The 22,868-nt window shown below is 39.5% G+C and overlaps 1 protein-coding gene across 1 annotated transcript in view; it reads left to right on the top strand.

Annotated features, from left to right (window-relative positions):
• The first annotated feature begins 5,711 nt into the window (after positions 1 to 5,711).
• The window catches only part of LOC101605750 (nuclear RNA export factor 2-like), a 45,272-nt gene continuing 28,115 nt past the window's right edge, over positions 5,712 to 22,868 (top strand). The window contains exon 1 of the mRNA XM_045139915.1: positions 5,712 to 5,851. Coding sequence (XP_044995850.1) covers positions 5,712 to 5,851 — 140 coding nt within the window. The remainder of the gene's footprint in view (positions 5,852 to 22,868) is intronic.

The raw sequence follows: 22,868 nt of genomic DNA, 5'->3' as shown, positions 1-22,868 counted from the left end.
TAGTGGTTAAGCACTTGCCTGTGAAGCCTAAGGACCTCAGTTTGAGGCTCAATTCCCCAGGACCCAGTTAGCCAGATGCATAAGGGGGCCCACGAGCCTGGAGTTCTTTTGCAGTTGTTGGAGGCCCTGGCATGCCCATTCTCGCTCTCTCGTGCTCTCTCTCTGCCTCTTTCTGTCTCTGCCACTCTCAAAAAAGGGTTTCTCTTATACTTCCCTATTTAATGATATTATAACATGGTTACCATTCTTTTTTAAAATATTTAAGAGAAAAAGAGGGAGATAGAGAGAGAGAATGGGTGCACCAGGGCCTTTGCCACTGAAAATGAATTCCAGATGCATATATACCTCATACATCTGGGTTTATGTGGTTACTGGGGAATTGAAATTGAGTCCTTAAGCTTTGCAGGCAAGCGGCTTAACTGCTTAGCCATCTCTCCAGCCCATGGTTGCCATTCTGATCCCCATTTAATACATGCAGCAACTGAAGTTCAGGGATAAAGTGATAAGATCGCCCAGAGTCACCTACTAGAAAGTACCAACAAATGTTGTCCTTTTGTACCCAGGCCTTAAGTCATTACTAATTATTCTGAAAGTCCCCCCCTAGATAATTTCAAGCAGAGTACTCTATGGGGAACTAATGGATGGAAGAAATAAATTTTGTGTCATATTCAAGAAATTAGTGCTAAGAGGGAAATAGTGGATTTCTTTCCCTTCTCCCATCTGTAGGCAAGGAAGGTGTGACATAACCAAGCAGATGTGGCTGAACTTCCCCCACAGTGGTTGATATGCCCCTGACACAGACTCACTTCCCAGCTTCCAACCTTCCACATGAGTACTGTGCTTGGATTTGACATTTCTGTACATTGACTGGATCCCAGAAAAGACTTATCAGGCAGCAGTTTGTCCTGCAAATAAACCATAGGCCTTTATGTTCTTCTGTGATAACAAGGAGGAGGAAACTTCTGTGGTAAGGTGAGATGCAATGAGCCATAGGCCCAAAGGAAGATAGCAGAAGATGCATCATTGGCTATGGGGGCAGTTTCCAAGCCTGGATGTCATGGCAAATTTCAGAGATATGAAGATCTATATGACACATGACCTATTTTTCCATTCCTTAGCCTGACACGGAAATTAAAATAGGAAAATTTTCCCATCATTTTGATTCTTTTTATAGACATCCCAGAACAGGCAGTACTACCAGATTCATGAGGTAGGACATCCTGGCACAGGAACTTGATGCAGCACTCAGCAAGCACATTATTTTCTCTTTGCTCCATCCTCCTCAGTGTTGGATCCATTGAGTTGGTGGGAAAATGAAAGAAGTAATTCCAGGCAGCAGAGAAAGACCCTAGAACATTCCAGATTAGAAAAAATGCCCTTTTGTGCTGAGGAGTAGTACCTCCAGAAATCCCTCAGGAGACCTTTTGTGTCCTCAGTTTTGTATGCCTATTCCTTTATCAGCTCCATTTGAAAGGAAGATTCTCTTCAAGCAAGCCAGAAAGAAGACATGACATCCTGTACTTTCTCACAGGCAGTAGTGAGGTTGCACCTCAGGCAGCTGGCCTCCCTAGTCCCTGAAGCACAGTCCTACAGGTGTGTCTGCTAATAAAGACCTATTTAGGCTTTTTCTCACAGATGATTTTAAGAAGTTAAAATTATTCAAGTTTGTGAATATGCATTTATCAGATTTTTAATATAAAATCAAAACAATAACATTCACAAATTTTAGGTTTGTATGCCAAGAAATACCTATGTATAAAACAAAAAAAATGTCAATATAAGATAAAAATAAATGGAAGAACTTAAATGGCCACGGATTTTGTTATTTAGTTATGTGTGTGCTTAGAATAATGTCGTGATGTCTCCATTTTGACAAAACAACATATAAAAATAATATCGATACACATTACATAATAACATCAAATCTGGGTGTGCCCTAAGAAAAAAAATCACTAATTAGAAATTTGTATCCCCCCTCTTTGAAATGTAAGGTAGGCTTAGTTTCACAAAAAACCAAAGGTGGGTAACTGATCATGCAGATCTAAAGCAATAAGTTTCCCTATTCATTTTAGGAGCTAAACAGTAAAGGAGGGGGTATATACTTACAGATAGAAATGTTTGTTTCAACATTATTTTAGACCAGAGCTTTTTTAAAAGATATATTTCACTTATTTATTTATTTGACACAGAGAGAGAGAGAGAGAGAGAGAGAAAGAGAAAGAGAGAGGGAGGTAGGGAGGGAGGGAGGGGGAGAGAGAGAGAGAGAGAGGGAGAGAAAATGGGCATGCCAGGGCCTCCAGCCACTGCAAATGAACACCAGGTGCATGTGCTACCTTGTGCATCAGGCTTACATGGATCCTGGAGTATCAAACTGTGTTCCTTTTGCTTTGCAGGCAAACACGTCACCACTGAGCCATCTCTCCAGCCCCAGAGCTTTTTTAAATGAATACTAAAGCTAAAGTGTGTTTCCTGTGCTTGTTGTGTATCTAAAAGAAAAAGAAGAAGAATCCAGGAGTGGTGGTGCACACTTTTAATCCCAGCATTCAGGAGGCAGAGGTGGGAGGATTGCCATGAGTTCAAGGCCACCCTGAGACTACATACTTAATTCCAGGTTATCCTGAGCTTGAGTGGGACCCTACCTTGAAAAACCAAAAGAGAAAAAAAAAAAAAGAAATGAGGAAGTATAATATAGACCTGGGATACTACCTATATTTTCAAGTTTCCAGCCTAACTAGGTAACACTAGCCTTGGGTATGACATACCTTGCCTTAAACACCCCTTTTATAGCTAGACATCACTGGTCTGCCCCTCTTTTCCAGGTCAGACATTGCCAGCCTACATCTCATCTCCTACACAGGCATTGCAGGCCTGTCCCATCTTAGTCATCAACCATGGAATCTCTGGGCATTTCTGATATAGCTGCAGCTTCTTGTTGGTGACAGAAAACAGAAACAGCCTATTGGAGGAATGGGTTTAGTTCATAAAATGTTTTTAAGGAAAAGTTTCATCATGGCAAGGGAAGTGTGACAATGACATCTTGTCACATTGTCATAGATCAGCAAGTTGCAGCAGCAAGGGTGATCTCCTGAACACTCAGTGAGCTGGACTAATAAACCTGAATGTCTGTCCCCATTGACAGTCCTCCATTAGTAAGGCTCAACATCCCAAAGGCTTGTAACAAATTAGGAGGCTTAATCATAAACATATAAAGCTATGGGAAATTATTCAATCAAAACATCACATGATACCTCACAGACTCATGACCATCTCATGATACAAAATGCATTCAGTCCAACTTTAAAGGTCCCCACAGACTTTATTAATCCAAACACCACTCATAAATCCAAAATCAACTGGAGAGATGGATTAGCAGTTAAGGCACTTACCTTAGAAGCCTAAGGGACCTAGGTTCAACTCCTGAGAACCCACATAAGCCAGATGCATATGGTGGCACATGTTTCTGTAATTCATTTGCTGTGGCTGGAGGCTCTGATGTGCCCATTATCTCTCTCTCTAATAAATAAATATAAAATAAATTTAAATAAACTTTTTTTTTTTTTAGGTGTGGCAGTGCAAGTCTTTAATCCCAGCACTTGGGAGGCAGAAGTAGGAGGATCACCATGAGTTTGAGGCCAACCTGAGACAACACAGTGAATGAATTCTGCATCAGCCTGGGTTAGAGTGAAACCCTACCTCAAAAAAAAATCACTTTAAAAAAGTTTAAAGTCTCATCTGAGATTTATGATAGGCTCTTAATTGTGAGCCCTAGAAAACCCAAACTCAAGTTACATTCTTCCAAGACATAGTGGCACAGAGTAAGCATTCTCACTGCAAAAAGAAGGCATAAAAGGAGAGTCTGGACCAATGAAAGACAGAAAACAAGCATAGAAAAGATCAAATTCTGTAGCTTCATATCAGTATCTATGGCATGAAATCCTCTGAATTCTAATATGCTTAGGTAACTTTTTACCCTTCCAGCTATGCTGCTTACTTTCTATCCAAGCCAGAGATTTCACCCTAAGGGGATCTTTCCTATTGAGCAACTGCAGAACAGCTGATCCATTCTTAATGGTTGAAATTATTTAATGATTGCAGCCTAATGAATCTGGAGTTTTAAATTTACTTACATTTCTTTCTGTGCCAAACTTTACATTACACATAGCTTCTTGCTCTAGGTTTTTCTTTCACCAAACACATCATACCATTGTTTTTAAATTCAACTCTGCTCATATTCTCAGTACATGGATGCAACACAGCCAAAATATCAAAAGAACTGCCTCCAACCCAGTTCCAACGAAATGTGATAATTCATAAGCCAAACTTTCATAGTCTACCTAGTTCTTCCTATACTGTGGTCTTTCCAACTTTCTCCAGAATAGCCCGTCAATCCCTGCTTATAGCACTTTGAGGAATCTCTAATCCAAAGTTCCAAATCCTTCCATATTCTTCTGTATACAAATTCCAAAAGACAAAAACCACATATTCAAATTTATAGAAGCAACAATCCCACTCTCATTATCTCATTGTTTCTGAAGCATTTACCTTCTTGTTCCTATGACAAAACATCAGACTATGGGAGGACACTTTTTATATTGGCTGAAAGTTTCAATGGGAAGTTTCATCATGGTAGAGAAAGCACTGAAGACCAGGACACCAGGACCTCATATATTGTCACATCATTATATATCAGCAGGAGGCAGCAACAAGTGTGAGCTCCTAAGTATCCAGTAAACTAGAGGAATAACCCTCAAGGCCCATCCCTAGTGAGATAACTCTTCCATCCAGCCTCCACTTCTCAAAGGCTCTACCAGCTGAGGACTAAATAGAAGGCTTAATCACAAATACTTGAGGCTACAGGGAACATTTGCTTCTCTTTCCAGCTCTAGCCCATTTCCAAACTCAACAGCATTTCTTTCTTAACAAACTATCTCATTTTTCAGTTACTATCCACTTATCTCTGTCCAAATCATTGTTCAAAGACACAAGAACCTAGAAATCTCAGAAGGGACCTTGATCCACACCTCAATTCTATACCTTTAATAATAAATCTAATGAAATAAATAAGAGTTTCCATTAATAAATAAGGATAGAATTATGTGAACATTAAATAATGTAGAATTTCTACTAGCCATGTTAGCATCATGAGCTCTTAAAGCTTAAATTTGTCTCCCTATTCATGCTACTGATATTGTCATTTGATAGATCTACTCTCCACATCATAGCATGTTCTACTTACATATGTCATGTGTCCACAAGTGGCTGTTAATATGTGGAAGCCTTAGGTCTCAAGCCAAATCCACAGATTTCTTTTTTGCAGCAGTGAGATTGAACACAGATCTTTCTGCATGAAAAGCACTCTACTAATGAACTATATTCCCAACTCTTACAAGTTATATAGGAGACCTATTGATTAGAGTTAGGTAGATTGTTATCTCCATACACACAGCCACAGAGTATTGAGATCATTCTTCTAAACCTGTAAACATGATGAAATACTGAACTGTACATCTATGTTCAGGAGCCAAAAGGCTCTTAACCATGATGGGGCAAAGATGTTGAAATTATGTGAACACATCTAGTCAATGGCCAATTTAGACATGCATTTTGTAGTTTTGGTTATGATCCCATGATGCTCAGTGATCGGAAATTTGAATATTGTGGTCACGTTATGCACGTCAATCCTGTGACGCAAATTCATTTCCGGTGGGAAGATGGAGTACAAGCAGACGGAACACGAGGTGCCGCTTCTCCCGTGGAAACTGAGCCACAGCAACACAGCCACTTGCTGGCTGTGTAGTCCCTCAGTTTTTACTGAAATGTGGTCCCCTCCAGACAAGCAAGAGGAAGTCAGGTAGGGTGCCAAAGATGAGGAGTTTGTTAATCTCACGTTATTCAATTTCCTCTTTGGTTAAGTACTAGGCTTCGCAGCTTCGAGATCTGAGTTGACTGCTGAGTCTGTTCCAGCAGACTCATTGAGGATTGTGATTCTAACATGGGACCTGACTAGAGTTTAAGCAAGTCAGGCCAAAGTTACACTTGCTTAAACCTCAACTTTTCTACAAAAACTTTATTTCCTTCCAATGGTGGGTACCTTTTAGGTAGTAAGCAGCATATCCGGGGCCATGGGTTTCATAGAGTCAGCTAGCTTTAAGGTGCCACCCAGCAACTCCAGAAGATCAGCAGAAGGCTTGAGGAGAGGGTGGTTGGGTGGAAAGAGGGGGAGAAATTTCTGAACATATCCAAACTTTTGTACTCCTGATAGAAAACTTCCCTGTGCATGTCGATGGTAGGGTGGGCAGCCATTTTGTTTTGATCCTGGGCTCAGGAAGTCTCATTGGTAGTGAGGTTGAGGACTGAAGGCAACATGCTGGCAAAAGCTGGTGGTGGGGAGTCAAAGCCATTCTTTATTTAGAGAGAGAGAGAATGAGAGAGAGAGAGAGAGAGAGAGAGAGAGAGAGAGAGAGAGAGAGAGAGAGAGAGAGAATGGGCATGCCAGGGTCTTTAGTCACTGTGAACAAGTGTGCCCCTTTGTGAGCATGTGCGACATTGTGTGTTTGCATCATTGTGTGTCTGGCTTACGTGGGACCTTCACAGGCAACAACCTTAACAGCTAAGCCATCTCTCCAGCCCTCAAAACATTTTTAGAGGTTTCTTGAGCTCTGGTTTTGAAAGCTGCATGAGGACATGCACAATCCTTTTACAGAAACCTTGCATAATTCACTTCCTATGCATCATCTGACTTAATTTAATTTTTTTAAAATTAGTGTAAGAAATAATGGGTTTAGCCAGGTGGTGACATTCCTTTATTCCCAGTACTCAGGGGGCAGAGGTAGGAAAATTAGCATCAATTTGAGGCCAGCCTATTACTACAGACTTGGGTTTCAGGTTAGTCTAGGCTAGAGTGAAACCCTACCTCGAGGGTCTAGAGAGATGACTCAGTGGTTGCAGCACTTGCCTGCAAAGCCTAAGGACCCCGATTTGATTGCCTAGTAGCTGTGTGTCTGTAGTTCACTTGCAGTGGCTGGGGCCCTAGGAGTGCCCATTCTCTTTTATCTGCCATTTTCTTTCTTTCTTTCTTTGTTTCTTTCTAACTCTCAAATAAAAAATGAAATATTTTAAAGTATTTTATTTATTTGAGAGAGAATAAGGCAGAGTAGAGCCTCTAGCCATTGCAAATGAAGAACAGACCCATGTACCTCCTTGTACATTTGGTGTTACATGGGTACTGGGGAATCAAACTTGAGTCCTTTGGCTTTGCTGTCAAGTACCTTAAATTATAACCCTTATCTCCAGCCCAAATAAATAAATTATTTTTTAAAAAAACATGAAAGACAAGCCAGGTGTGGTGGTGCATGCCCTTAATTCCAACACCCAGGAGGCAGAGATAGGAGGATCACCTGATTTCGAGGCCACCCTGAGAATACAAAGTGAATTCCAGTTCATCCTGGGCTAGAGTAAGACCCAACATCAAAAAACCAAAAAGACAAAAAAGATCAAATTTCAGAGGTTGTGGATTTAGCTCAGTGGATGAGCACTTGCCTAGCAAGTGCAAGGCTCTGGGTTTGGTCCTCAGCATCGAAAAGAAATCACAAAAAGTCCAAAAAATATGGAAGAAGAGGCTGGAGAGAAGGCTTAGCAGTTAAGGTGCTTGCTTGGAAAGCCTAACAACCAGACTTTAATTTGACAGTATTCACGTGGTGCCAAATGCAAAGTGGCATGCATGTATCTGGAGTCTGTTTACAGTAGATGGAAGTCCTGGCATGCCTATTATCGCTGTCTCCTTCTCTGCTTTCAAATAAATAAATATAAAAAAGTGAAGAAACATTAAAAAACATGAAAGTAGGGCTAGAGAGATGGCTCAGTGATTAAGGTGCTTGCCTGCAAACCCTAACAACCCAGTTCAATTACCCACTACACACGTAAATCTAGATGCACCAAAGTGGTATATGCATCTGGAGTATGTTTGCAGTAGCTGAAGACCCTGGCCTGCCCATTCATTCTCTCTCTCCCCCCCCCTTTTTTTTTGGTTTCTGAGATAGGGTCTCACTCTGGCCCATGCTGACCTGGAATTCAGTATGTAGTCTCAGGGTGGCCTCGAACTCATGGCCGTCCTCCTACCTGTGCCCCCGAGTGCTGGGATTAAAGGTGTGTGCCACCACGCCTGGCTTCTCTCACTCCTCTTTCTTTCTCACTCTCTCTTGTCTCTTTCTGTTTGAAAGTAAATAAATAAATAAAAATAATAAATTAGCTAGGCATGGTGGTGCACACCTTTAATCCCAGCATTTGGGGTGCAGAGGTAGGAGGATCACTGTGAGTTTGAGACCAGCCTTAGATTACATAGTAAATTCCAGGCCTGCTTGGGCTACAGCAAGACCCTACCTTGAAAAAAAATTAAAACTTAAAGTAGCCATCATGTAAACATGCAGAATTTGTTTCTATTTATTTGATGTCTCATTGTTTTTCAAAGTGCACATATGGAGTAGGAAGCCCTAATCTTATGTTAGGAATATCTAAAAGTCCTAAATTAGTCCAACCTAACACTACTTTCTCTGCCTCCCTCCCCCTAATTTTCTAACCATCACTTCTTCCACTCCATCATAAAAAATGCTCTTTAGTGATATATGTGGAAATAGTGATATAATTTTAAAAGCATATAAAGAATGTAGGAGAAATATTTTACAAGATGTATGAATGAGAAGGTAACTTCAACAGAAAATTGGTACCAGAGAAGTGGGGTTGTAACTGCTAGCAACCTGACCATGTGGCTTTTAGCTTTTTGAAACTGATTTGTAGGACGAATGTAGGAGGATTTGAAACCTTGGTCTAAGGGATACCTTGCAATTCTCTAAAACCATTCTTGTTAGAGTTGAAAGACCTAAATCCATTAAGAACAATGGATTATGAAGTTTGGCTTAAAAGGAGAAGAATAAGCTTTGTCCACACTGGGCTACAAGCAGCTGGGTGAGAAGTTTGTTGCATTCTTCCCATATACAGAGAACTTGTGTGTGGTTATATTGCATAGAAATGGTCTGGAAGGATATGGCAAAGAAAGAAATGAAAACTTTGGGCCAAAATTGCTGGTATGTTTAGGTGCATTTGTTTGAGAGATTATAATCATTGATATTTGGCCAGGTATTCTGCATTGGGATACCAGAAAGAATAATGACTGTTTTGAAAGTAAGGAGCCTAAATGATGAAGGAGTGTTCTATTCTTCAAAGTTGGCTTTATACTTCCCTGGATGGACAGTTGGTAACCCACTTGGTACTGTGGGAGTATAACAGATGTAGGAGAAAGGCTTATTGGAGTTGCAATTCAGTTTTATTTCTGGTAAATGGTCTTGGGCAATATGAGGCAGGGTTGTTAGGATTCCCTATGTGGAGGTCCTGTGGAGTCATAAGATGGATGAATAATGGTTTTTATTGTAGACCCAGGAATAATTTGTAGATATAGGACTATGTTCCTGCAGCCAAAAAGAGCTGTGAGCTCAGGATAGTGTGTCGCCCAGGCCATTAGCAGTTCAGCTATAGGCATGAAATTTGGGCTCCAGACACTTTGTCACTGAGTAGAGATGCCAGACTTGGAGCTATAGGATATGATGTTTTCTCTGTTTGTTTTAGATCTTATATTGGTTCAGTATTTCCTTGCTATGCTAAATGCCATCTTTTACAGTGTGACTGTCTACATTGTACTATAATGTTATTTTGGTTTTACAGCTCACAGTTAAGAGACCTTGGACTATGGGGATATTTGAATACTATTGGGGTTGATAACAACTATGGGTACTGGGCTGGAGAGATGGCTCAGCAGTTGAGGTGCTTGCTTGTAAAGCTCAAATGCCCTGTATTTGATTTCCCAGTGCCCATATAAACCCAGCTTAACAGAGTGGCACATATAACCGGAATTCATTTGCAGCAGGAGGAGACCCCATCATGCTCCTTCTCTTTGTGTGTGTATGTCTCTTCTGGTAAATAAATTGAAATAAAACTATAATAACTTTTAACATTAGACTGAATGCATTGCATTTTATATCATGAATGGTCATCAGTTTCAGGGGCCAGAGGCAGATTATGGTGGTTTGAATTAAGTGTCCCCCATAAACTCATGTGTTCTGAATGCTAGGACCCCACCTGGTGCCAATTTGGAAATTGGAGCCTTGTTGAAGGTTTGTTGTTGGTAGCAGGCTTATGGTTTTAATACCCAGGTCCCCCTTACCAGTATTTGGCTCACTCTTGGCATGCCATGTTCCACTGACTGTGGCAGAGGTGATGTCCATCCTCTGCTCATGCCATCATTTCCCTTCCAATGTGGAGCTTTTCCTTGAGGCTTAGACCCAAAATAAATCATTCTCTCCCATCACCTGTTTTTGGTTGGGTGTTTTCTGCCAGTAACAAAAAAGTAACTGCAACAGTAGTACTAAATAAAGATATGACGATGCCTTATATTTGTGCGAATGTGAGAGATTTTAATATTGCATTAAAGATGGTTGTATTATTGTATTAAAGTTGTATATTGATATTAAAGACCCATGCATGCTATCCCAGTGCTTGGGAGGCAGAAGCAGAATTGCTATAAGTTTGAGGCCAGTCTGGTCTATGTAGTGAGTTCCAAACCAGTCAGAGCCGCATAGCCACTAAGACACGATCTTAAAAGATAAAGTAAAATGAAAAAAATATATATTTTATTAAAAGATTAAAATATGAATTGTGATGTTTTATTGACATTCAGCTTTATTTTTCCCTTATCTCAGGACTTCTAATGATGTTCCTCAAAGTACTAATTACAAAACAGAACAACAAAAATGTGATCTACCATTTGAGAAAGACAGGACACACAACAAAGAAGGTAAAAGGACCTATGTATTGTAGAAATTCAGTAGATTATTTGCTAATTTGGAACATGGTTAAAGAGAAGTGGTTTTCCAAATTCATCATTTCTATCATCCATAGTTATCTAATATCCTAATAGTTCAATTGAATGTATATAATAAAATACATCAAAAACACCAACCTTAGGCTGGAGAGAAGGCTTAGTGGTTAAGACACTTGCATGTGAAGCCTAAGTACCCCTGTGCACTTTCCATATCCAGTGTAAGCCAGATGCACAAAGGTGAGGCAAGCACACAGTCACACATGCCCACTAGGTGGCACAAGCATCTGGAGTTTGATTTCAGAGGCTGAGGTCCAGGCACATCAATTCTTTCTCTCTGTTTCTCACTCTGTCTCTTAAAAAACCACTAGTCTTGATAAGTCACAGGCTTTTCCAAAGAAGTAAATGAGTTATGTATTTGAATATATATTGTATTTAAAGATAAGAGTTTAATTTAAAAAGAACTGGTGGTTGAGGAAAAAGCTGTTCCTTAATATTTTATTTGAGGGAGAGATAATCTGGTATATTTAAAATAATAAAAACAAGCAGATATTACATTAAACTTATAAGATATTTTGAAGTACTGAATAAATATTACCAGGTGTCATTGTTTTAGAAAAACAGAATGATGATAAATTTTTAGCAGCTCATTTGGAGGCAGAAACTACAGAGAAATCACTTTATGAAATGAAGAAGCTGCCATACTTAAAAGTTACATAAAAGATTGAAAAATCTTTGAAAAGATTGAGAACTATGAAAAGAGAGCTGATAATTATTAAACATATTTATTGTGAATTTTAATACATGAAGATTCTGTAATTTAATCACATTCCTATCCCATTAGCCTCTCTTTTCTTCCCTTCATTATCCCTATTCTCCTGAGAACCTTCCTCTTTCTAAGTAGTCCTTCCTCTGTTTTGATGTCTCATTCCTTTGTCCTTCAGGTCAAAATGTTTATTTAATAAATATGTCCAAGGAAGAAAAACAACTTTTCAAACCAGTAATTTACTAAATACACTAATGGCTAAAACAAATAAGCAAAATAGCAAGTTTGTTCAAGAAAATTCAGGAATATTGTTTAGATTTAAGAATTCTATTATGTAATTTTGTTAAGGTAACGATTTTATTTCTTTTAGCATACAGAGTCATGGGTTTCATTTTGACATTTTTTTTTTTTAATTTTTATTAACATTTTCCATGATTATAAAATATATCCCATGGTAATTCCCTCCCTCCCCACCCCCACACTTTCCCGTTTGAAATTCCATTCTCAATCATATTACCTCCCCATTACAATCATTGTAATTACATATATACAATATCAACCTATTAAGTATCCTCCTCCCTTCCTTTCTCCACCCTTTATGTCTCCTTTTCAACTTACTGGCCTCTGCTACTAAGTATTTTCATTCTCACACAGAAGCCCAGTCATCTGTAGCTAGGATCCCCATATGAGGGAGAACATGTGGCGCTTGGCTTTCTGGGCCTGGGTTACCTGACTTAGTATAATACTTTCCAGGTCCATCCATTTTTCTGCAAATTTCATAACTTCATTTTTCTTTACCGCTGAGTAGAACTCCATTGTATAAATGTACCACATCTTCATTATCCACTCATCTGTTGAGGGACATCTAGGCTGGTTCCATTTCCCAGCTATTATAAATTGAGCAGCAATAAACATGGTTGAGCATGTACTTCTAAGGAAATGAGATGAGTCCTTTGGATATATGCCTAGGAGTGCTATAGCTGGGTCATATGGTAGATCAATCTCTAGCTGCTTTAGGAACCTCCACACTGTTTTCCACAATGGCTGGACCAGATTGCATTCCCACCAGCAGTGCAGAAGGGTTCCTTTTTTTCCACATCCCCGCCAACATTTATGATCATTTGTTTTCATGATGGTGGCCAATCTGACAGGAGTGAGATGGAATCTCAATGTAGTTTTAATCTGCATTTCCCTGATGACTAGTGACGTAGAACATTTTTTTAGGTGCTTATATGCCATTCGTATTTCTTCCTTTGAGAACTCTCTATTTAGCTCCTTAGCCCATTTTTTGATTGGCCTGTTTGATTCCTTATTAGTTAACTTTTTGAGTTCTTTGTATATCCTAGATATTAATCCTTTATCAGATATATAGCTGGCGAAGATTTTTTCCCATTCTGTAGGTTGCCTCTTTGCTTTTTTCACTGTGTCCTTTGCGGTGCAAAATCTTTGTAATTTCATTAGGTCCCAGTGGTTAATCTGTGGTTTTATTGCCTGAGCAGTTGGGGTTGTATTTAGAAAGTCTTTGCCAAGACCAATATGTTGGAGGGTTTCCCCTACTTTTTCCTCTAGCAGTTTCAAAGTTTCCGGTCTGATGTTAAGGTCTTTAATCCATTTGGACTTAATTCTTGTGCATGGCGAGAGAGAAGAATCTATTTTCATCCTTCTGCAGATATTTATCCAGTTTTCAAAACACCATTTGTTGAAGAGGCTGTCTCTTCTCCAATGAGTATTTTTGGCATTTTTATCGAATATCAGGTGGCTATAGCTACTTGGGCTTACATCTGGGTCCTCTATTCTGTTCCACTGATCTACATGTCTGTTTTTGTGCCAGTACCATGCTGTTTTTGTTACTATGGCTCTGTAGTATAGGTTAAAATCAGGTATGGTGATACCACCAGCCTCTTTTTTGTTGCTCAGTATTATTTTAGATATTCGAGGTTTTTTATGATTCCAAATGAATTTTTGGATTGTTTTTTCTATTTCCATGAAGAAAGCCTTTGGAATTTTGATAGGGATTGCATTAAATGTGTAGATTGCTTTAGGTAAGATTGCCATTTTCACGATATTGATTCTCCCAAGCCAGGAACAAGGGATGTTTCTCCACTTTCTAGTGTCTTCTGCAATTTCTCGCTTGAGTGTCTTAAAGTTCTCATTGTATAGATTCTTTACTTCCTTAGTTAGGTTTATTCCAAGGTATTTTATTTTTTTTGATGCAATTGTGAATGGGAGTGATTCTCTGATTTCATCCTCTGTGTGTTTGTTGTTAGCATATATGAAGGCTACTGATTTCTGTGTATTTATTTTGTATCCTGCTACATTGCTGTAGGTTTTGATTAGCTCTAACAGCTTGCTAGTAGAGTCTTTAGGGTCCTTTATGTATAGAATCATGTCATCTGCAAATAGTGATAACTTGATTTCTTCCTTTCCAATTTGTATCCCTTTTATGTGTGTCTCTTGCCTTATTGCTATGGCTAGGACTTCCAAAACTATATTAAATAGAAGTGGAGACAGTGGACACCCTTGTCTTGTTCCTGATTTTAGTGGAAAAGCTTCCAGTTTTTCCCCATTTAGTAATATGTTGGCTGTAGGCTTGTCATAAATAGCCTTTATTATATTGAGATATGTTCCTTCTATTCCCAGTCTCTGTAGGACTTTTATCATGAAGGGATGTTGGATTTTGTCAAATGCTTTCTCTGCATCTAATGAGATGATCATGTGATTTTTGTCCTTCAACCCATTTATGTAATGTATTACATTTATAGATTTGCGTATGTTGAACCATCCCTGCATCTCTGGGAAAAAGCCTACTTGGTCAGGGTGAATGATCTTTTTGATATACTCTTGTATTCTGTTTGCCAATATTTTGTTGAGAATTTTTGCATCTATGTTCATGAGGGAGATTGGTCTGTAATTTTCTTTTTTTGTTCTATCTTTGCCTGGTTTTGGTATCAGGGTGATGCTGGCCTCATAGAAGGAGTTTGGTAGGATTCCTTCTTTTTCTATTTCCTGGAAAAGCTTAAGAAGCAATGGTGTTAGCTCTTCCTTAAAAGTCTGGTAAAATTCAGCAGTGAATCCATCCGGGCCTGGGCTTTTTTTAGTTGGGAGATTATTGATAACTGCTCGGATCTCCATGTTTGTTATAGGTCTATTTAAGTGATTAATCTCATTTTGATTTAATTTAGGTAGGTCATATAGATCAAGGAAATCATCCATTTCTTTCAGATTTTCATACTTTGTGGAGTATATGCTTTTATAGTATGTCCCTATAATTTTTTGAATTTCTCTGGAATCTGTTGTGATGTTACCTTGTTCATCCCTGATTTTATTAATTTGTGTCTCTTCTCTCTTTCTTTTGGTCAGATTTGCTAAGGGTTTATCAATCTTGTTTATCCTTTCAAAGAACCAACTCTTTGTTTCATTAATTCTTTGGATTGTTCTTTTTGTTTCTATTTCATTAATTTCTGCCCTAATCTTTATTATTTCTTCCCGTCTACTACTTTTTGGTTTGCCTTGTTCTTCTTTTTCCAAGGCTTTAAGGCGAAGCATTAGGTCGTTTACTTGCGACCTTTCTAATTTCTTAATATAGGCACTTAAGGCTATAAATTTACCTCTTAGAACTGCCTTCATTGTGTCCCAGAGATTTTGGTATGTTGTGTTCTCATTATCATTTGACTCTATAAATTTTTTGATTTCCTTTTTGATTTCTTCATTGACCCACTCATCATTTAGTAGTGTATTGTTTAGCTTCCATGATTTTGTGTATGCTCTATAGCCTTTCTTGCTACTGATTTGTAGTTTAATTCCATTGTGGTCAGATAGAATGCAAGGAATTATTTCAATTTTCCTGAATTTGTTAAGATTTGCTTTGTGTCCTAATATATGGTCTATTTTAGAGAATGTTCCATGTGCTGCTGAAAAGAATGTATATTCTGCAGCCTTTGGATGAAATGTCCTGTATATATCTGTTAGGTCCATATCTTCTATGACCTCATTTAGTCCAGATGCCTCTCTGTTTATTCTTTCCCTGGATGACCTGTCAATTGATGAGAGTGGGGTGTTAAAGTCACCCACCACCACCGTGTTTGGTGTTATCTGTGACCTTAGTTCTAATAGTGTTTGTTTGACGAATTTGGGAGCCCCCATGTTAGGTGCATATATGTTTAGGATTGTAATGTCCTCCTGTTGGAGTGTGCCCTTAATCAATATAAAGTGACCTTCCTTATCTTTTTTGACTAACTTCGGACTAAAGTCCACCCTGTCTGATATTAGGATAGCAACCCCTGCTTGTTTTCTAGGCCCATTTGCTTGAAACACCGTCTTCCAACCTTTCACCCTAAGATAATGTCTATCCTTTGTAGAAAGGTGAGTTTCTTGAAGACAACAAATTGTAGGATTCTGCTTTTTAACCCAGTCTGCAAATCTATGTCTTTTCGTTGGGGCATTGAGACCGTTGATATTAAGAGATATTATTGAAAGGTGTGTATTTATGTTTGCCATTTGTGTGTGTGTGTGTGTGTTACTTGTTCTACCTGTGCTCTCTTCTGTTAACTGGTATTTGAGTATGGCTGGTTTTTTCTAGGTTCCTTATATGTGTGCTTTTCCTTTTGTTCAGCATGGAGGATTCTATCAAGTATTTTCTGTAGAGCTGGTTTTGTCTTCAGATATTCCTTTAACCTGCTTTTGTCATGGAATGTCTTTATTTCTCCATCTATTTGGATGGATAACTTTGCAGGATAAAGTAACCTTGGTTGACAGTTGTTATCTTTCAGAACTTGGAATATATCACTCCAGGCCCTTCTGGCTTTAAAAGTTTGTGTTGAATAATCTGCTGTAATCCTGATGGGCTTGCTTTTGTAGGTAACTTGATTTTTCTCTCTAACTGCTTTCAATATTTTTTCTTTGGTTTGTGTGTTTGGAAGTTTGAGTATAATGTGGCGAGGAGAGTTTCTTTCTGGGTTTTGTCTGGCTGGGGTTCTAAAGGCTTCCTGTATCTGTATTGGCACCTCTTTCCCAATTTGGGGAAAATTTTCCTCTATGATTTTGTTGAAGATGCCTACTATGCCTCTGGAGTGGAATTCTTCTCCTTCTACTATGCCCTGAATTCTTATATTGGATCTTTTCATAGTGTCCCGAATATCTTGAAATTCCCACTCGTACTTTTCTATAAGTTTGTCTTTCTCTTTGTTGGACTGCATTAGGTCTGCCACCTGATCTTCTAGCTTAGATATTCTGTCCTCTCCCTCATCCATCCTACTGGTGAGATTTTCTACAGAGTTTTTTATTTCATTAACTGTGTTCTTCATTGCTAATAATTCTGACTGGTTTTTCTTTATTATTTCTATTTCTCTATTTATGTCTTGTATTGCCTTCTTTATTTCATTAAATTGGTGTCCTGCCTCTTCTTTGATTCCTTTGATTTCCTCTTTGATTTCCTCTTTGATTTCTTCTTTGGTTGTATTCATGTGTTCTTTGACCTCTTTGAACATATTTATAATTATTCTTTTGAACTCTTTCTCAGGCATTTCCTCTAACTCTTTCTCACTGGAGGACATTTCTGATGCATTAATACTTTTAGGTGGATTTATATCGTCTTGCTTTTTAGTGTTTCTTGTGTTATAATGTATATATTTTTGCATCTTGGATTAAGTTAATGCTTGGATTTTCTAGCTAGCTGTGTATTCTTAGCTGTATCAATTGATTTGGTGTAAAATATTTTCAGGGTAGGACCTTAAGGTATTAGGTGTGGCTCTTAAGACTCTCAGAGTATCTACAAAGATGTTCTTAGGGGTTGAGTTTCCCTGCTATAGGAGTATTCAAGCAGGCTGAGTGGAATAATATACTGGTAGATTCTAAAATTTAGCTAAACACTGTACCCATTCCATCAACAACAGCCCCGAGTATGTATGCAAGAGTAGTTATTATAATGACCAGATCCTCTATCAACAAAGAGGTTTAGATTTCTGGTCTGTTGAGGTATCCAAGTCAGCTTGTGACCAGGTGAGACCCTTCCCTGGTGCAATCCCAGTTACCTTGGGTGATTGTGGTCTCAGTCAAGTTGCTGCCTGGGTCGTCGGGCTGCTGTTCTGATTTCTGGAGCTGGGCACTTGCTTTTCCTACGGGGCAAACTGAGCCCCTGCCGCCTCTGCAGCTGTTGTAGGTGCCTCCGCCGGAGCCCCCACCACTGCTGAAGCTGCCATTGTCGTGTCCACCGCTGCTGCTCACCCCGAAGCCGCTGCTGTCCTGGGTCCGTTGCTGCTGGGGCCACTGGTACCGGTGCTGGAGCCGCTGAAGTTGCTGCCAAATTCTGCTCCTGCTTGGGTCCCGCCGTCAGCCCAAGTTGGCGTGGCCGGGTCCCGGGCCGCTGCTGTGTTCGCTGGAGCTGGGTTCAGGCGGCAGGGGAGGGGAGGGAGCCGCGGCTGTTCTGGTTGTATCGTGTGCTTTTACCTCGCGGTCTGCTCCTCCCTCCGTTGCTCGCTGCCGCTCTCCCCTCACGTTTCCCGAGTTGCGGAGAGCGCGGTGTGAGGGGAAAATCCCGCACCTGGCTTGTCCTGCGGCTCGAGTCGAGAGACCGGCGGTTTTCTGCCGCTCCGCGGTTGCGGCGGGTAGCTGAGCCGCCCCGGAGCCGCTGTTCCCGGCTGTGCAGGCTCTGGATGCTCTATAACTCTTCCACTTCTCCGCTGCCGCCTCAACTTCCTATACACCTCACTTTTTAGTAAAAGTGTGTATTTTGCTGAGTTTATTTTGGTCTTTCCCCCCCCAGGCTGTTTTGGCGTGGTACCTACGCCGCCATCTTAACCGGAAGTCTCTCAGGCCCATTTTGACATTTTTATGAATGTAATATCGTTGTACCTTGCTCATAGGCATCTTCAGTTATGATCTAATGTACCCTTTCCCATCTCCAGCCTATGCCCTTCTTCTCCCCAAATAGTCCTTCACCTATATTTATGTCATCAGAATCTGCATATGAGAGAAGACATGCAATATTTGTCTTTTCTGAGTCTGCCTTATATAACTTAAGATGGTATCCTCCGAGCATATCAATTTCCCTACAAATAGCATAATTTTGTTGTTCTTTATGATTGAGTAGTACTCTGGTGCATATATAAATTATATTTCCTTTTTAAATAAATTTATTTTTATTTATTTGACACAGAGAGAGGGATACAGAGAGAGAGAGAGAGAGAGAGAATAGGTATGACAGGGCCTCTAAGCACTGCAAATGAACTCCAGATGCTTGTGTCACCATGAGCATCTTGCTTACATGTCACCTGGAGAATCGAACCTGGGTACTTAGGCTTTGCAGTCATGTACTTTAACTGCTAAGCCATCCTTCCAGCCCATATATTTCCTTTTTAAAGAGCCCAAACAAAACTTTTCTTCTTTTTTTATTTTTTAATTAATTTATTTATTCATTTAATATAGAGAGAGACAGACAGAAAAAGGGCGAGATTAATATGGGCACATCAGGGCCTCCTGCCATGGCAAACAATTTCCAGATGCGTGCACCAACTTGTGTATCTGGTTTTACGTGGGCACAAAGGAGTTGAACCAGGGCCATCAGGTGTGCAAGCAAGTGCCTTTACCACTGACCCATCTCTTTATCCCTACTTTATTTTATTTATTTTTATTCAATATGGACATATTTAGTATGTAAACAGTGCATATTGGTACCATGCTTTCTATCCTCCCTTTTCTGAAGAGGACTTCCTCATTGTGAATATAAGTCAACCCCATGGGAATTGTGGGTCATGCATTAGGGGTAGGGGAGAGGCAATATCTCTGTGAAAAGTGTCCCAACATATGGCTCTAACAATCTTTCCACCCCCTTTTCTGCAAAATTCCCTGAGCTATGCTGGGAGCATTTTAAGTCTATATCAGTGATGGGGACTTAGAAGCCTCTGGATCTCTGGTTTGGTAGGTGTCAACTGTGCTCAGTGTCTACCTCCATCACCCTTGTGCTGATACCAGATTTGCTAAGAAAGCAGCACTCTTGCTCATTTCTCCATTTCCTCTGTAGTTTCAGTTTGGGCCGGTGGTGGAGTGTACTAGGTCATTTATTTCCTCAGGTCCAGCTCCTGTCTGAAAAAGAGAAGCAGATTCTCTAACAGAGAATGATGTCAGCAATGGTTAAATGGGATAAACATTATTAGTTTAGAGAGAATTAAAAGGGTATAGACTCTTTTACAGTCTAAGGTTGGTGGGAGCTTGACAGTGGAAAGCAGAATCATTATCTGACTTTGATTCTGACTTGGTTTCCAGTTACAAATGCAGTTTCCTTTCTACTGAGCATATGTGTTAGCCAATTCAAGAGCATCTGGTTAACCCACCTTGGCTTTGTGCCACTACTGCACTTGTGTGAGCATCACATCAGGTTGTTTGCTTCTGAGTCATTTAGACTTTGAGTTGCTTGGACAGATGTTGGTCACTTTCCCCTGGTAGCTCATGTAGCACCTTCCAGCACTAGCTGGGCTAATTTTCTGGGAACTGGCTCTCCTCCAAATTCCAACCAGGTCTCTCCATGGTCTGTGTTGACAGTGTATGGTGTCTTCAGCAGTAGAGTCTTAACCATTAATCTCTGTTGAGTAATCAAGTGCTCTGACAGAAGCCTGTCTTGTTTGTTTTGGGAGATCTAGTAGGCCTTTTTGATCAACAGCTCATTGTAGATGTAGAGCACATCCTGGTACAGGGAATTACAGCCCAGAGCCAAGAGAAAAGAAAAAAGAAAAAAAGAAATGTGTGGTTAGGTTTTGCTTCACCCTCTCCAGGGCCCTTCAATTCAGGTGCTCCCCCTAAAGTCCTCTTGAGGGTGCCACCTTTTAGTTTAACTTCCAGGATATAGGATTTTATGGTATCAGTTCAATTTGGCTTCAGTTTTGTGTCACCCCACCTTCTCCTTCCCCCAAGGCTTGCCATCCCTATTGTCCAAGCCTCAAAATCCCATTCAGGCATGTCAGCAGCTAGGGTTGATCCAGGTTAGGAACTACAAATTAGTGAGACCATGTGACAGTTGTCTTTCTGTGATTGTTTGAGTTCACTTAGAATGACCTGTTCCAATTCCAACCATTTTTCTACAAATTTCAATGTTTTCATTTTTTCTTACTGCTGAGTAGAATTCCATCATGTAGATGGAGATACCACATCTTGGTAATCCATTCATCCAGTGATGGGCACCTGGGTTGATTCCAGTTTTTAGCTATTTTAAATTGAGCAGCTATAAACATGGGTGATCAAATATCTCTGAACTGAGATGTGGAGCTTTTAAGCTTAAAGCCTGGTAAGAGAATAACAGGGTCTTTTTAGGAGTCTCCATGTTGATTTCTATAGTGGTTGTACCATCTTACATTCCTATCAAGAGTGAATGAGTGTTCCTATTTCTTCACATCCTCACCAGCATTTGCTTTCATTTAATTTTTTGTTTTTTAATGTCTGATATCCTTGCTGGGGTAAGTTGGAATCTTATAGTTGTATTGATTTGCATTTCCCTAGTGGTTAGGGATGTTGAGCATTTTCTTAAATGTGTGTTAGCCATTTGTAATTGTTCCTCTGAAAACTCTCCATTTAGTTCTCTCCCCATGTTTGGAATGGGTTGTTTGATTTATTTTTATAATTTAGTTTTTTGAGTTCTTTGTAGATTCTATATATTAGGCTTCTGACAGTGGTACAGCTGGCAAAGATTTTCTACCATTCAATGGGTAATCTATTGGCTCCACTTATGTTATGTTTTTTTTTTTCTGTGAAAATGCTTTATAGCTTCATGATATGCCATTGGTTGAGTGGTTGTTTAATTTCCTGGGCTACTGGGGTTTTGTTCAGGAAGTCTTTTCCCAGTCCTACATTGTGGAGAGTGCCTCCTATTTTTTTTTCCAGTAGTTGAAGAGTTTCAGGACTTATATTGAGGTTTTTAATCCATTTGGACTTGATTTTTGCTTATGGTAAAATGAGTGTGTCTAATTTCATTTTTCTACATATGATCATCCAATTTGTCCAACACCATTTGTTGAAGGTGCTGTCTTTTCTCCAGTCTACATTATTGGCACCTTTGTCAAGGATCAAGCAGCTTCAGTTACTTGACTTAAGGTCTGGGTCTTCAGTTTTGTTCCATTGTTCTGTGTTTCTGTTTTTATTCTAGTATCATGCTGTTTTTGTCATTATGGCTTTTTAATATAGCTTTAGATTGGGTATGGTGATACCACCAGAGACTTTTTTTATTGTTGAGGACATGAGGCTTTCTGCCATTCCACATGAATTTTGAGATCATTCTTTCAATCTCTGTGAAGAATGATGCTAGGGGCTGGAGAGATGGCTTAGTGGTTATGTGCTTGCCTATGAATCCTGAGGACCCCGGTTTGAGGCTCGATTCCCCAGGACCTACGTTAGCCAGATGCACAAGTGGGCGCATGCATCTAGAGTTCGTTTGCAGTGGCTGGAGGCCCTGGCATGACCATTCTCTCTCTCTCTATCTGCCTCTTTCTTTCTCTGTCTGTAGCTCTCAAATAAATAAATTAATATAAACAAAAATTTAAAAAAAGAATGATGCTAGTATTTTATTGGTATTGAGTTAAATCTGTGTAATTGCATTGTTATTTTCACCATATTAATTCTACCTAGCCAGGAGCATTGGAGGTCTTTTCATCCTTTCAAGTACTTCTTTATTTCTTTCTTGAGTGTTTTTATGTTGTCATTCTATAGGTCTTTCACATGCTTTCTTAGTGTTATTCCAAGGAATTTAATATTTTTGTTGCTTTCGAAAATGGGACAGCCTCACTGATTTCTTTCTTTGTATAATTGTACTTTGTACATAGAAAAGCTAATGATTTTTGTGCATTGATTCTGTATCCTGCCACTTCGCTGAAGTTTGCTTTAGAAGTTTTGAGATAGAGACTTTTGGGTCAGTTATATATAGAATCATGTCATCTGAAAATAGGGCTAACTTGACTTCTTCCTTTCCAATCTGAATCCCTTTTATTTCTTTCTCCTGTCTTATTGCTTGTATTAGTACTTCTAGTGCTATGTTGAAGAGCAGTGGTGAGAGTGGGAACCCCTGTCTTGTTCCTGATCTCAGTGGGAACTCCTTGAATTTTTGCGCATTAAGTATTATTTGGGCTTTAGGAACTTAATATGCAGCCTTTATTATTTTGAGATATAAACCCTCCATGCCTATTTTTTCCAGCGTTTTGATCATGAAGTGGTGCTGTATTTTGCCTAAGACCTTCTCTGCATCAATTGAGATGATCA

The sequence above is a fragment of the Jaculus jaculus genome, chromosome X, assembly GCF_020740685.1.
Source record: "Jaculus jaculus isolate mJacJac1 chromosome X, mJacJac1.mat.Y.cur, whole genome shotgun sequence".
Classification (NCBI taxonomy): domain Eukaryota; kingdom Metazoa; phylum Chordata; class Mammalia; order Rodentia; family Dipodidae; genus Jaculus; species Jaculus jaculus.
The sequence above is the reverse complement of the archived record's forward strand: the minus strand, read 5'-3'. Positions and strand labels throughout refer to the sequence as shown.